The 15,853-nt window shown below is 43.6% G+C and overlaps 1 protein-coding gene across 3 annotated transcripts in view; it reads left to right on the top strand.

Moving 5' to 3' along the window:
* Nucleotides 1-15,853, top strand: part of LOC140187635 (cytochrome P450 2D3-like) — a 53,809-nt gene that overhangs the window by 10,617 nt on the left and 27,339 nt on the right. For 2 of the 3 annotated variants that reach the window (XM_072243156.1, XM_072243158.1), the window contains exons 2-4: nt 1,823-1,991; nt 8,507-8,659; nt 11,369-11,529. In XM_072243156.1, the coding sequence (XP_072099257.1) occupies nt 1,823-1,991; nt 8,507-8,659; nt 11,369-11,529 (483 nt within the window). The remainder of the gene's footprint in view (nt 1-1,822; nt 1,992-8,506; nt 8,660-11,368; nt 11,530-15,853) is intronic. The other variant, XM_072243157.1, reaches the window with a different exon arrangement.

Below are 15,853 nucleotides of genomic sequence, written 5' to 3'. Positions count from 1 at the left end.
GATGAGAGAGGGGAGAAGCGAGAATGAATGCGGCGGGAGGGGCCTGAGATTGTGTTACAGTATGTGCTTCCCCGAGGCAGTAGGGAAGTGCAGACACAATCACTAGATGTGAGGCTGGTTTAAACAATAAATGGCGGCGTACCCAAAACTCTTCACTGTCTTATGTTCTTATGTGTATGATTGTTATACCCAGCTGTGATCCATCTGGAATGATGCATCTGTAAAAATTGGTGAGGGTCTTTGCTGACCTGCTGGATTTTCTTGGCCTTCGGAAGAAGTAGAGGCACTGACGTGCTTCCTTGACCGCGGCATTCACGTGGCAGAATCGGGACAGCTTGCCAGTGACTTTTACAACTAGGAACTTGAAGTTCTCAACCATCTCCCTCTCAACACCTTTAATATGACAGAGGTGTGTGCTTCGCCATACTTCCTGAAGTCAATGAAGTAAAGGTTAATCACGCACTCAGCTGTGAAAGTACAACAACGTTTTTGACAAGTAGTCCAGGTGGTGGGCTGAAGATTCTGCTTGAACTGCAGCAATCCTGTGCAATGCTCAGTGGGCCATGAAAATGTGAATTTACCCTTTAGCATCACCTCACCTTTAACTTCTGGATCAGCTTGTTCTATAAGTGCTGTGTACCGGGTGTATTCATAGTTCACTATACTTTAAATCTGGTAGCATCAAACTGTGATGTAAATATGTGTCAAATACCAGCCTGGTTTTAGATTCCTTTTTTAGCCTGTTCCAGCTTGAGGCCATGTGTTGGTTTAAAAAAAACATTTCTCTACATGGTGGATCCCATGGGTAAAGCAAAAAGAAAGCATGGTAGTTACATAACTGGTTACTTTGCATCAGATAGGGAGTGGAGTAGTCCTTCGATGAAATCAATATTGAAACAATGCTTTAATACAGAAGGGTATCCATTGAAAATAAAGTAAGATTCTGGCTTGCATTTCTACATAACTCTTACATGTCTCCAATGTTTCTGCAGCACCTTTACTTTCTCATAATGTTAAAGAGGTTCGGTAAGTGTCCAAACACTCCAACAAACTTCTACAGAAACACTTTTGAATCTGCTCTGAATGGTGGCATCATGGTCTGCTACAGCAATTTGAATGTGCTAGGATGTAAGAAGCTGCCGTGAGTAGTGACCCTGCGCAGTGAGGCCCTGCCTCAAAAAGTCAATCTCTATCATCAAAGATCCTCACCACCCAGAGTGCGCCACCTGTTTTGCAACTACAATTAGGCAGGAGATACAGAAGCCTGAAGTCCCACACCACGAGGTTCAATAATAGTTGCTTCCCTTCCACTATTCAGTTCTTGGTCCAACCGGCACAGCCCAAAGCATTACTTCAGTACAGCAAAACTGGAACCATTTTTATACGTCACTAGATGGACTTTGCTCTTTGTTATAATTCTGCTATTTCTTGTATAATTTTATATAACTTATGTTTTATTTGTCAATGTTGTTTCCCTACTGATACATGTCTATGATGTTGTTACAAGTAAGATTTTCATTGCACTTGTGCATATGTTTACCTATATACATGACAATATGCTTCATTTTGATTTTGAAGCAGTGTTTTTGTGGCAGGGCTGGTTTTTGCCCATCCAGGGATGGATAATGAGTGGGGAAACAATGGCACAAGGGCTCCAGCCCACTTTTTTCAATGGTATAAAGGATGAAGAGCTAACAGCAGCAGTGGTGCAGAGTAAATAGATGCTGGGTCTGACTGAGAACTCAGCGATGGTGCAGTCTCTATTCTTTTCTGTGTTCAGTGTCTGAGAGTTACGGTAACGTCCTGGTGCTTTCTCTTTCAGCTGTGGAAGAAGTACGGCGATGTAGTGAGTTTAGAGTTTGGATGGACAAACCTGGTGGTGCTGAGTGGCTACAAGACCCTGAAAGAGGCTCTGGTGAAGAAATCGGAAGACTTTGCAGACCGGCCCAGCTTTCCAATCTATAAGAAGCTCTTTGAGCAGCATGGGGAAGGTGAGTATGAACCAGGATCCGGAGACTGACCTGTGCATCAGGTGGGAGGAATCAGGAATAATTGGACTTCACATGTTTTGGTAGCAGACCTAAACCCCACCACTAGAGCTTTGGAGCGGGGCGGGGGGGATCGTTGTATCCAGTGCACCTCAAGGGGTTTAGCAACCACTTCCTCAGGAAGATGAAATATCATTTAAGTGGGGATGGGTTGGGGAATGTTGTCTCCCCCCATCAGACACACTAGTCACCAGAAACAGTGAGTTCACTGTTAACGCCCAAACAACAAGCACACATCTTTCATTTGTTTAAACAACTTTACTTTCAACATCTCCCTTCAATACCTAATGGCCCCCACCTTTACATCCCATAATCTCTCTCCCTCCACACCTACATAGCAGGGAGAGTGTGTACGCATGCAAAGTTGTTACATACTCCAAAAGAACAGAACTGAACAATCTCCCATCCTTTTTATGTATAAATTAAAAAAGCAAACTTGAAAACAAATTTAAAGACAACTCCAACGTCCATTAGGATATGGGAATTAGTTCTAATCCTTGAAGTTAATACAATTCTTAAGGTACCAAATGCCTTCACTAAGTGCTTTAACAGCACAAGAGCTGGACCTCCCTTTTTTGTGAGACTGGTTGTTCCTTTGTAGTTGGTCATAACACGTGATGAATTTTCTGTGCTTGGACGAGTTCCTTGGAGCTGTTTATCTCTACGCGAAGCCTCTTCTCTGTAACTGACTTGGTGGATTTGATGGCGTCAACCAAAGAGTCACTGTCTCTAACACAAGTTATATGTATATTATCCTCCTTTGGGTCACCATGGGAAAGCTCAGAATAAATTGTGGCCAGACAAACAGCATTGTCAATACCTTCAGGCATTGCAAGGGTTTTGCCTGCCAGCGTACTCCATACAACTCTTCAGATCCTTTTTGATTGCCAACAGGGAGGTGAAAATCTTCCCCCTTCTCCCATCAGTACAACAAAATATCCCCCTTGAGTTCCACCATCAGGGAGACTTCCAACTGAGGCATCACTGAAGCCAACGAGCCTCGGTAAGCTATCTTTTCCAAGCTGTGAAAACTTCAAGACTACTTTTTCAGATTGAATTCTGCGCACTATAACTTGTTTGCCACATGTAAAGTTTGTACTGTGGCATTTTTCTTTGCTGGATGCCAAGCTTCAGGTATCAAACATGATGTCAGGTTTGCTCTGACATGCCACCCATAGAATCTGACCTATCTTTGACTCAAGTTGCCCCGCTTCAACTTCACTGCGGGGCGAATACCGTTGTGTGGCATGTGAGGATTCCAAGCGGATTGTCTGAAGATTCCTGATGTAGCTTTCTTGGTGCAGTTTTACTGTTCCATCCCTATATAGAATCTGTCATGTTCCTACCGTCTAACTTGAAAGGCTGAATTTAGCTGAAAGATAACTGTTGTGGCTAAGTTTTGTCAGTCTTCCCTTATGAAGTCATCTACATGACAGGCAATTTTTCCAAATCATATGATATCCTGAATCTTGCCAGTAAAAAAACAGCTGGATCCACATAAACCATAAGGCCATAAGACATGGCGGTGGAATTAGGCTGTTTGGCCTGTTGAGTTCGCTCAGCCATTTAATCATGACTGACCCTTCGTTCCCCTTCTCAGCCACACTCCCAGGCCTTCTCCCCATAATCTCTCAGCAGGCCAGGCCAGATCTATAGAGAAAAGCACAGCTGATATTTCAGACCAAAACCCTTTGGCAGTCCTGCTGAAGGGTTTCGGTCCAAAATGTTGACTCTGCTTTTTTCTGCAGAGGCTGCCTGACTTGTTGAGTTCCTCCAGCACTTTTTGTGTGTTGCTCGTATTTCCAGCATCTGCAGATTTTCTCTTGTTTGTGTTCCCCATAACCTGTGATGCCATGTCTAATCAAGAACCTAACAAGCTCTGCCTTAAATACACCAACGACCTGGCCTCCACAGCTACCTGTGGTAACAAATTCCACAAATTCACCATCCTCTGGCTAAAGAAATTTCTCTGTATCTCTGTTTTAAATGGACATCCCTCTATCCTGAGGCTGTGCCTTCTTGTCTTAGGCTCTCCCACCCTGGGAAATATCCTTTCCACATCTACTCTGTCTGTGTCTTTCAACATTTGAAAGGTTTTAATAAGATACCCTCTCATCCTTCTAAATTCCAACAAGTACAGACCCAGAGCTATCAAATGGTAACCCTTTCATTCTGAGAATCATCCTTGTGAACCTCTTCTGGACCCTCTCCAGGCCAGCACATCTTTTCTTAGATCAGGAGCCCAAAATTGTTCACAATACTCAAGGTGAGTCCTCATCAGTGCCTTATAAAGCCTCAGCATCACATCCTGCTCTTGTATTCTAGACATCTTAAAATGAAGGCTAACATTGTACTTTGCTTCCTCACCACCAACTCTACCTGCAAGTTAACCTTTAGGGTGTTCTTGTGACATCTTTCCACCCGTTTTCAACATTATTTCCTTGACCTTTTTATACCAGTTGAGTGATGCGTCTGCCAGACCATACACACACTTTTTGAGTTTGCCGGGTATTCCTTTGCTTCTGCCTTCAGGGTGGGGGGAGTTTAATGTAAACATCAAATGACAGCTCCATTCCCTGTAAGAATGTGGATTTTATATCCATGCAGTGGGATTGCCAATACTTTGAACATATCACTGACAGAAGTAGTCGGAGAGACTCTGATGCACATGTTGGCAAGTTTTTTTTGGAGTTCTTCTATGTACGGCTCCTCAAAACCTTTAGCAACCAGATGTTGGTAAAATTCCCGTCATGATTTCTTTCAGGGTGCACACCCATCTTGTAGGCACTGTCTTTTGGCCAATGTCTATAGCTTCCTCAAACACTATATTATTTCTCCAGTTTCTGATTTCATCTTGATTTGTGGATTCAAACGACACCTCTTTAGTTACTCAGACATCTTCATCTTGATATTTCTCAGATGGCCCAGCCTGATTCAATATGAAGTCTGTCTACACATGACGTGTTGACTGACCCTGCAGTGCCAGCAACTGTGACTGGTTCTAGGTAATTCAAGTTGTGCCAACTTTTGTCACTCCCAGTGGCTTTGCCTGCTTGTACTAAGATTTCAGATTTGTATGAGATGCCAGTGTTTAGGTCTGCTAATTTCACAGTGTGTACTGTTTTAAGAATGAAATTTCCATGTTATCTTTGCACTTGTCATAATTTCTGTTCAGGCAAATCTGTTGAATTCTCAACTGCACACTTTTCCGCACTGTCTGTGCCACCATTGAGCAACTCTGTTGAGTCCCTAACTGCACTCTCTTCCACACTTAATGTGCCACCGTTGAACAACTCTATTGAGTCCCCAGCTGCACTCTCTCCTGCACTGTCTGTGTCACCATTGAGCAACTCTGTTGGGTCCCTATCTGCACTCTCCTCATCCTTGTCTGTGCTATGTGACAGTGTACCAGGTAAGTGCTTTTCATTTTCTGTGTCATTCTCCATAGAGTTTTGATGGTCTTCAGTTTGTGCTTTACATAGTCTGAAATGCTGTATTTTCACAAACTGTATGTATCTCCATGTCTCCCAAATACCACAACTCCATCCTGGCCAATGACAACTCCAGGAACTTTCCGTTCTGTACAGTTTGATCTTTTGTAATACACCTTGTCCCCTGTGTCATATTTTCCATTTGTCAGATGGATCTGTGCCCTCAGTGCTCTTTGAATTGTCTCTGAACGCTCTGCTTCAGCGAAAGCCCTCCTTGATGCGTGCAGTGGGGAAATATGTTTCCCAACCCATTGACTGCTTGTAGTGCAAGTGGTCTGTCAACCAGTACAGAGGGATGGATTGGATTCTGGCCGGACACCAATTGATACAGGCTACAGCCATGAATATTGTGCATGTATTCTTCGCCATGAGCGCTCAGTCCAGGGCTGTGTTCCAATCACAGCCATTGCTTTCCTTTGCCTTCGGCATTATTTCAGTAAGCGTTTGATTGTGTTGCTCTAGAAGTCCATTACTCCAAGGACTATATACCATTGTTGTCTTTGTTTCAATGTTAAAGTACTCTGCCATATCTCTGAATTCATCATTATTAAATTCACCACCATTATCACTGAATACTTTCCAAGGTGGACCATGCACACTTATCCAGGAATGGATGAAGTTTTTTACTATCTCTGAGGGTCTCTTTGTGTATACAATGCTACCAGCACTGAAACGTGTGAACTCATCAGTGATGTGGAGATACCACGCTCCAGTTCATGTAGGTTTATGGCTGCTGTTTCATTGTATTCAGACCAGCTACAGGCTTGGGCTTGGGCAATCTCGCAGCTGTCAATTATCTGCTTTAGAATGGAAAAGTAATCTGCATCTTTGTTTCCTGAGCCGTTTCTGAAGTCCATCAATTGAAGCGTGTCCGAACTGCTTGTGAAGTTTGAGCAACACCTTGCATTTCTCATCTCTGGTCATGTTGTGTGTGACATTTAGTACTTCATTCTCACATTGATTCTCAGTAGTGTCTTTATCTAGAATGTTCACACAGTAATGCCCAGAGCTGCTGAGCTCAAGAGACACTGGCTGTTAAAACATCATTGCCTGGTCATTCTCCTTATCCAGTAATGCTCTTGCTTTTGTTAGGGAAGATTTACTCAAGAGTAACGGAATGTTCAATAGCAGCACCTTCGTTTCAATGTAACCTTATTTCAGCCCTATTTTTGCAGGAATTTTCACCCTTTTGGTGGAATGTACGATCTTTCCATTTCCAAATTTGAATGCTTTGTTACTGGGTGTATCTGTGTTCACTGGTTTCTGCACTTCATTCTGGTTTAGTTCACTTACGTAGATTCCAAGCTATTTTTTTCCACACAATGTGTGTGTGTGTGTGCATGCTGTATCAATAGCAGCAGATCCTGGAGATTCTACCATCAGAACCTCTGCCTCAGAGGTCTCCGCATTAGTCCATAAGACACAGGAGCAGAATTAGGCTTTTGGCCCATCGAGTCTGCTCCGCCATTCAGTCATAGCTGATCCTGTTTTTCTCCTCCTCAACCTCATTTCCTGGCCTTCTCCCCGTAACCTTTGATGCCACGTCCAATCATTAGTAAGTGGTTCCTTCACCAACGGTGATATGGCACTCTTCTACATCTTCAGATCTGTTATTTCTTCAGTTAGTCTAACTTGTTTGGTTCTGTGTGGACACTTTCTTGTCCAATGGTAAATACTTCGACATACCACACATTTCGATCTCCTATCATACTTATTTATTGGATTTGTGCCAGGTGATGGTATCCTTGCCTGGTCTCTCTGAGGTCAGTGAAGAATGCCATTTCCTGACTCAAACTAATTCCGACTGTTGTCTTAGTGGCCTTTTCTCCAAAAGTCCTCTTCGGTGTTGATTTCATAGATGCAAATGTAAGTTCTGTGCATGCAGATAACTCTAGCTGTCTGTCCTTTATGCTTAGACACACAGTGTCCAATAATTTAAAAGCTAATACAGCATCAGGAAATTCCGTTTTGTATTTACGCATGAAAGTGCACTTTGTCAAAGTCAATAATATAATCAGCCGTATTTTTAGAATTATTTCTATATTGTCAGAGTCTGAATATGCCTCATAAATCCGATCCTTTTCTATCCTCAAAAAACAAGAGTTAAGTGTATTTAGTAGCATATACCCATCACGGTTTCTCCCGCTCTTCCCGAAAGCGACAACGCAACAGCCAAGGCTTGCTTCATCTTCTCTAGTTCCATAACACGAGTCCATATTCCAATTTCATTTTTCCAGCTTTCATAAGACTCAGTCTCATCAAATGCTGGGTGGGATCCTATTATTGAAAACCATCCTTTGCTAGCACTGTTAATGCCCAAACAACAAGGACACATTTTTCTTTTGTTTAAACAACTTTACTTTCAACGTCACCCTTCAATATCAGAGGACTGCCAACCTTACACTCCATAATTCCCTTCCCTCCACGCGTGCACACAGAGAGAGTGTGCATGCATGCTAAATACTTACATAGACCACATGAACAGAACTCAACATTCAGTACCAAAGTGTATACTGTGGTCCCTGGTTTTCTGGTTGAAGTTCCCCTGGACACACTGGCTCCCATCTCCCAGAACACACAAAACAGTATGGCCCAGAAGGGGCAAGAGTTTGTTTCTGTTGATGATATATTACACTAGATTGCAGGTAGGAATGATCTGGGTAATCCACCTTTGCATGTTAATCCAGTCTTGTTACTCCACTCTGCTTAAAATATCATGCTGATTCTTTAGGATCCGGGTGAATATCTAATTGTAAATTAAAATGAATAAGTCTTAGAAATCAATGAATACAGTAACAGGCTCTTCAGCCCATCATCTCCATGGTGATAATCAATGCTAACCCATTTCCCAGTACTTAGACTGTAGCTTTCTCTATCTTGCTATTTCAACTGCTCATTTAGATACTTGTTGAAGGACTGGTTGAAAATGAAGATGAATGAAACGACATTCTCGCTACACCCATCCAGGTATCGTGTTTGCAAAGTACGGAGACTGGTGGAAGCAGCAGAGGAAATTTTCACTCATGACCCTGAAGAACTTTGGGCTCGGAAAGAAGTCCCTCGAATTGCAAATTGTGGAAGAGGCTGAATTTTTAATTGAAGGTTTTGAAAGCGAACAAGGTGGGTGATTCTGAGGAACAACTGCTGTTCTTTGGTCTTGTGCTATGGTTGGTGGTCTGGCACCTTGGTAAACCCAGTGTGTCACAGAAGGACAGCAGGGATACATTAGGGCATGTGACTGAACACTAGGTCAAAGCTTTCCAGAAGTTCAGAGCAGGAAGCAACCTGGGTGAGTAAATGTGCAGAGAAGGAACAGAAGTATCCCTCCATCATGCTTGATTTGAACTTTGGCTTCACCCTGCAACTTTTGATGTCCTTGTTTTCAAGAACCTATCAACCTTCATTTTAAATACACTCACTGACACAGCCATCTGTGGCAATGCACTCTACAGATTCATCACACCCTGGCTAAAAACATTCCTCCTTGTCTCTGTTCTAAAGCAGCGTCCTTGTATTCCTGGGCTGGGCTCTCTGGTCCTGGACTCTCCGCATTCTGTCTGTCTAGGCCTTTCAGTATTCAATAGGTGCCAATGAGATCCACCTTCATTCTTCTAAACTTCAGCAAGCACAAGCCTAGAGCCATCAAATGCTCCTAATACATTAACCCTTTCATTCCTGGGATCATTCTCATGAACCTCCTCAAATGTCAGCACATTCTTTCTTAGATAATTGACCCAAAGCTACTCTCAAAAGCCCAAGTGCTGCTTGACCAATGTCTTATAAAGCCTCAGCAGTACATTTTTTTAAATTTTATATTCAAGTTGTCCCAAAATGAATGTTAACATTGCATTTGCCTTCTTTACCACTAACTTAATCTGCAAGTTCAAATCCTGCACTAGGACTCCTAAGTCCCTTTTCAAATTTTTGAATTCACTCCCTGTTTAGAAAATTGTCTATGCCTTTATTTGTTCTTCCAAAGTGCAATTTACACTTCTCTACACTTCTGTCACTTCTTTGCCCATTCTTATAAACTGGCAAAGTCCCTTTGCAGACTCTCTGCTTCCTCAACACTATTTGCCCCTCTATCTTATCTTTGTATCATCCACAAACTTGGCCACTAAGCCATCAATTCCATCATCCAAATCATTGACATATAATGCGAAAAGAAGCAGTCCTAACACTGATCCCTGTGGAACACAAGCATTCACCACTAGCCAACCAACATCCATTGACTGCTCTGTCAGCCTTCCTGTTATTTTTGCCAAAGATTTCCACGGATTTAGCAGGCAAGACTTTTAAGGAAACCATGCTGATTTCAGAGGTATAGGTAGATGGAGAGTTCCCAGAGGGAAGGTTGCAGAGATTGGAAGAAATGCCAGGCAGTTATTCAACTTATTTAAGAGTGAGCTTCTGGTAGATTTGAAGCCAGTGGAGAACAGGGTTGTCCATCCTCTGGGTCCCCCTCCCCCTTTTCCTTCTCCCTGGGCCTCCTGTCTCATGATCCTCTCATATCCTCTTTGCCAATCACCTGTCCAGCTCTTGGCTCCATCCCTTCCCCTCCTGTCTTCTCCTATCATTTTGGATCTCCCCCTCCCCCTCCCACTTTCAAATCTCTTACTAACTCTTCCTTCTGTTAGTCCTGACAAAGGGTCTCGGCCTGAAACGTCGACTGTACCTCTTCCTAGAGATGCTGCCTGGCCTGCTGCGTTCACCAGCAACTTTGATGTGTGTTGCGAGAACAGGATTGTGACTGAATGGGCTTGGTATGCATGAAGGATTTTGGCAACAGTTTTGAATGAGTTAGATGGTATATTTGAGGCTGGCTAGGAGGGTGTTGTACAGCTAGGGATGTGTAACTGATATTTTTTTGTATATTTAAGCAATAAGTAAGGGAATGAGAAACAGGTTTCAAGGATTCAGATCAAGGAGGAAGAAGCAACACTCCAAAGTTGCTGCTGGGTATTATATTAGAGTATAATAAGTGATAAGCAGAAAATAAGTGTAAAGACATACAGTATAAAACACTAAGTCTAAAACAATGTGTAAAATAATTGATAAAAACAAGTTCCACACCCTTCTACTAAGTGACGCAATGGATTAACAAAACAACAGAGTACAGAATAATTAAAACAGAAGCAAGTCTCACACCCTTCTGCTCACCGAGGACTCTAATTTACGACGACTAGCCTGGAGACTATTAGAGGCCCTTTGCACCGATTGCCATTCAGGTCCAAGGACAAATTTCCAATGAATTTGCACACTTATATAATCTAGAAAGCCCACACTTTTTAAACCTAAGCATACCAGACAGCTACAATTCTAAAATTATTTGTTCTTAATGATCACTACATAGGGAGAATTCTACATTCCCACTGAACAAATGTCAGTTGTTTCCAAAAATTTTATCAGTAAAGACTTTATTTTGCCAACTGAAGTGCTCATCCCTGAGAAAGAAATCAAGTTATCACATTCCCTTAATGGTTTACGATTGTATATTCCAAGGCCCCATGGATGAATCAAGACCTTATACCGTACTTACCTTTCCAAAGGAAAGGCTTGTTCATTACGAGTAGTGTGAACAGATTGCTCCATTCCAAGTAAAAATACCTGTTTTAACCCCCTCCTTACACAGTGTTCCAAAATGACTGGAAATGGGAGCTTCCCAATGAGATAGCAAAGATCAGCTAGTGCAGGCCTTCATGGAAAATGTTTCAATTGCAAAGTTCTAGTTTTCTGTCAGCTGACAAATCTCTTTAAGTAGTCTGTTTCCTTACAGTTTCAAAATCTGTTTGTGATATTGAAATAACTTTTTTTTAAACATTTATTTAGGTCGTCCTTTTTATCCACATTTCCATTTAACTTATGCGACCTCTAATATTATCTGCTCAATTGTCTTTGGCAAACGCTTTGACTACAGTGATGAAAAGTTCCTTCGACTTTTGCACAAGCTTGAAGAAAGCTTTGTGTTGGAAGGTGGATCTTGGGGTCAGGTAAGTAAGACTGTTCATTCAATAATGCAATTGTGGGCATTGTGGGCTTCTGCCTTATTAATCAGCCTCAAATGTCCAAATGGTGATAGTGGAAAGAGAAGAACTGAGGTGGACAACCTGCAGCTGATCCTACCCGTTCTGATAGGAACTTAAGAAGCAAGTTATCTGAAACTGTTGTATTTGGATGTTGGGTCCAGAAGGTTGGAACAGGTCTGGATGGAAGATGTTATTTCTTAAGCTGATGGTGGACCCCATTACGACCATGCTGGAAGCCACAGATAAATAGTTGAGTGTGGGGGCCTAAGCATTATTTTGTTCTAACTCCACTAACACCGCCTGATCAGCTGCACATTTCTTGCAGCTCTGCATTTCACATTCTCTGCCTGCCCCTATTTTCACTCTTTCTCAGCTCTGAAGTCTTCTGGACATCCAGCACAAAGTCTGCCTTTCTTACCGTGGGTCCTGATTGTTTCTGCATTCTCTGTTTTTACTTCAGATCTCCAGCATTGTGGGTTTTTGATTTTTCAAAATTTGTGGTTGGATGTCTTGTGAAATATTAGGAAGTGTCAACAAAGAATTGCTTAAATGAATGACAGCGTGGTTGGAATCTGAGTAGACTGTCAGAACTTGAGATTGTGCTGCTCACAATGAAGAATTGCACCATGTGTCGGTGGGGTGGGAGGTGAGTGGTAACACGAGTTATTCTGGTGTGGGTTCCCATCAGGCTCAGCATTGCCTGCATTACAAGCAGGCAGGCTCTCTTCCAAATAAGTACAAACCTATAATCCAGTCCCTCGTGATAATCCTGCCCCATATGAAGGAAGATGGCAGAAGAAAGTGCTGCTGCTGCTATTGTACAATAATCTTAGTTGTAGGCCCTCATTCCCCTCAATCCTTGGTTGTTCACACCAGGTTGTTCACATCCAAAACTATCTGATATATTGGAATCCAAACATGTGGAAGTGTTAGAAAAGTATCACAATCTGGGGAATTATTGTATCAATCCTGTGAATCTTGATAATATTTAGAACAATATTAGTATTTATTCCAAGTAAAGATATTGAAAAGATCATTTAAAATTCTGCTTTTGTAATTCTAATGGGGCAATCAGTGACCTGTGTTATAAGTTCAACCAAGTTGGCGAGTTAATACATATATTCTCAAAAAGGCCGTAAAGCTTGGTATCTGAAAATAATCTCTGCAACCCTGTCTCCCTCAGATCCCACCATCAACACTTCTTCGGCAACGACTCTCGCACCCCCACCGATGACCCCTTCTCCCATCTTCAACCCTCCTCCTCTTCGTGGACACCCCGCTCTGGTCTTCTGCCTGCTCTGGATCTCTTTATTGCTAACTGCCGACGGGACATCAACCGTCTCAACTTCACCGCACCTTGTTCCCATTCCAACCTCACCCCTTCCGAACACTCTGCTCTCCACTCCCTCCGCACTAACCCTAACCTTACTATTAAACCCGCTGATAAGGGCAGTGCTGTTGTAGTCTGGCGTACTGACCTCTACCTTGCCGAGGCACAGCGACAACTCGGGATACCTCCTCTTATTTACCTCAATCGTGTCCCCACTAAGGAGCACCAGGCCATTGTCTCCCACACCATCACCAACTTTATCAGCTCAGGGGATCTCCCATCCACTGCTACCAACCTTATAGTTCCCACACCCCGCACTTCCCGTTTCTACCTCCTACCCAAGATCCACAAACCTGCCTGTCCTGGTAGACCTATTGTCCCAGCTTGCTCCTGCCCCACCGAACACATTTCTGTATACCTTGACACGGTTTTATCTCCCCTGGTTCAATCCCTTCCTACCTATGTTTGTGACACTTCTCACACTCTTAAACTTTTCGATGATTTTAAGTTCCCTGGCCCCCACCGCTTTATTTTCACCATGGATGTTCAGTCCCTATATACCTCCATCCCCCACCAGGAGGGTCTCAATGCTCTCCACTTCTTTTTGGATTCCAGACCTAACCAGTTCCCCTCTACCACCACTCTGCTCCATCTAGCGGAATTAGTCCTTACTCTTAATTATTTCTGCTTTGGCTCCTCCCACTTCCTCCAAACTAAAGTGTAGCCATGGGCACCTGTTTGGGTCCCAGCTATGCCTGCCTTTTTGTTGGCTTTGTGGAACAATCCATGTTCCAAGCCTATACTGGTATCTGTCCCCCACTTTTCCTTTGCTACATCGACGACTGCATTGGCGCTGCTTCCTGCATGCACGCTGAGCTCGTTGACTTCATTAACTTTGCTCCAACTTTCACCCTGCCCTCAAGTTTACCTGATCCATTTCCGACACCTCCCTCCCCTTTCTTGATCTTTCTGTCTCTATCTCTGGAGACAGCTTATCTACTGATGTCTACTATAAGCCTACTGATTCTCACAGCTACCTGGACTATTCCTCTTCCCACCCTGTCTCTTGCAAAAATGCCATCCCCTTCTCGCAATTCCTCCATCTCTTCTGCATCTGTTCTCAAGATAAGGCTTTTCATTCCAGCAGGAAGGAGATATCTTCCTTTTTTAAGGAAAGGGGCTTCCCTTCCTCCACCATCAACTGTGCTCTCAAACACATCTCTCCCATTTCACACACATCTGCTCTCACCCCATCCTCCTGCCACCCCACTAGGAATAGGGTTCCCCTTGTCCTCATCTACTACCCCACCAGCCTCTGAGTCCAACATATAATTCTCCATAACTTAAAACGGGATCCCACCACCAAGCACATCTTTCCCTCCCCCCCTTTCTGCTTTCCACAGGGATCGCTCCCTACACGACTCCCTTGTCCATTCGTCCTCCCCATCCCCTCCCACCGATCTCCCTCCTGGCAATTATCCTTGTAAGTGGAACAAGTGCTACACATACCCTTACACTTTCTCCCTCACCACCATTCAGGACCCCAGACAGTCCTTCCAGGTGAGGTGACACTTCATTTGTGAGTCAGCTGGGGTGATATACTGCGTTCGGTGCTCCTGATGTGGCCTTCTATATATTGGCGAGACCCGACGCAGGCTGGGAGACCGTTTCACTGAACACCTACGCTCTGTCCGCCAGAAAAAGCAGGATCTCCCAGTGGCCACATATTTTAATTCCACGTCCCATTCCCATTCTGATATGTCTATCCACGGCCTCCTCTACTGTCAAGATGAAGCCATACTCAGGTTGGAGGAACAACACCTTATATTCCGTCTGGGTAGCCTCCAACCTGATGGCATGAACATCGACTTCTCTAACTTCTGCTAATGCCCCACCTCCCCCTCGTACCCCATCCGTTATTTATTTTTATACACACATTCTTTCTCTCACTCTCCTTTTTCTCCCTCTGTCCCTCTGACTATACCCCTTGCCTATCCTCTGGGTTCCCCCCCCACCATTGTCTTTCTCCCCGGACCTCCTGTCCCATGATCCTCTCATATCCCCTTTGCCAATCACCAGTCCAGCTCTTGGCTCCATCCCTCCCCCTCCTGTCTTCTCCTATCATTTTGGATCTCCCCCTCCCCCTCCAACTTTCAAATCTCTTATTCACTCTTCCTTCAGTTAGTCCTGACGAAGGTTCTCAGCCCGAAATGTCGACTGTACCTCTTCCTAGAGATGCTGCCTGGTCTGCTGCATTCACCAGCAACTTTGATGTGTGTTCCTTATTTATTTATCTATTTTTTTCTCTTTTTTCTCTCCTTTTTTCTCTCTCTGTCCCTCTCACTATAACTCCTTGCCTGCTCTCCATCCTCTGGGCTCCCCTCCCCCTTTCTTTCTCCCTAGGCTTTCCGTCCCATGATCCTCTCCCTTGTCCAGCCTTGTATCCCTTTTGCCAATCAACTTTCCAGCTCTTGGCTCCATCCCTCCCCCTCCTGTCTTCTCCTATCATTTCAGATCTCCTCTCCCCCTCCCACTTTAAAAAATCTCTTACCATCTCTTCTTTCAGTTAGTCCTGACGAAGGGTCTCGGGCCGAAACATCGACTGTACCTCTTCCTATACATGCTGCTTAGCCTGCTGCGTTCACCAGCATTTTTTGTGTGTGTTACTTGAATTTCCAGCATCTGCAGACTTCCTCGTGTTTGCGTATCTGAAAATAATGTTTTCAAACCAATATGTCGGGATTCATTAATAGATACGATGACTGATATTGGTAGTTGGTAATGAAATGGATGTCAGTTGGTAAAGCCTCTGGGTTAGTTTTTTTTTGTGAAGATGGTTGCCAGTTGTGGGAAATTTCAGATCAATCTCATCACTGAAAAAATTGAGGTAAGGAGGGATGATAGGCAGATGGAGGAGAGAAGAGTATGAAAAGCGACAGAGGCTGGGAGGTGATAAGT

This window comes from Mobula birostris, chromosome 25 (assembly GCF_030028105.1).
Source record: "Mobula birostris isolate sMobBir1 chromosome 25, sMobBir1.hap1, whole genome shotgun sequence".
Classification (NCBI taxonomy): Eukaryota; Metazoa; Chordata; class Chondrichthyes; order Myliobatiformes; family Myliobatidae; genus Mobula; species Mobula birostris.
Note: the sequence above shows the minus strand (reverse complement) of the source record. Positions and strands in the feature narration are given on the sequence as shown.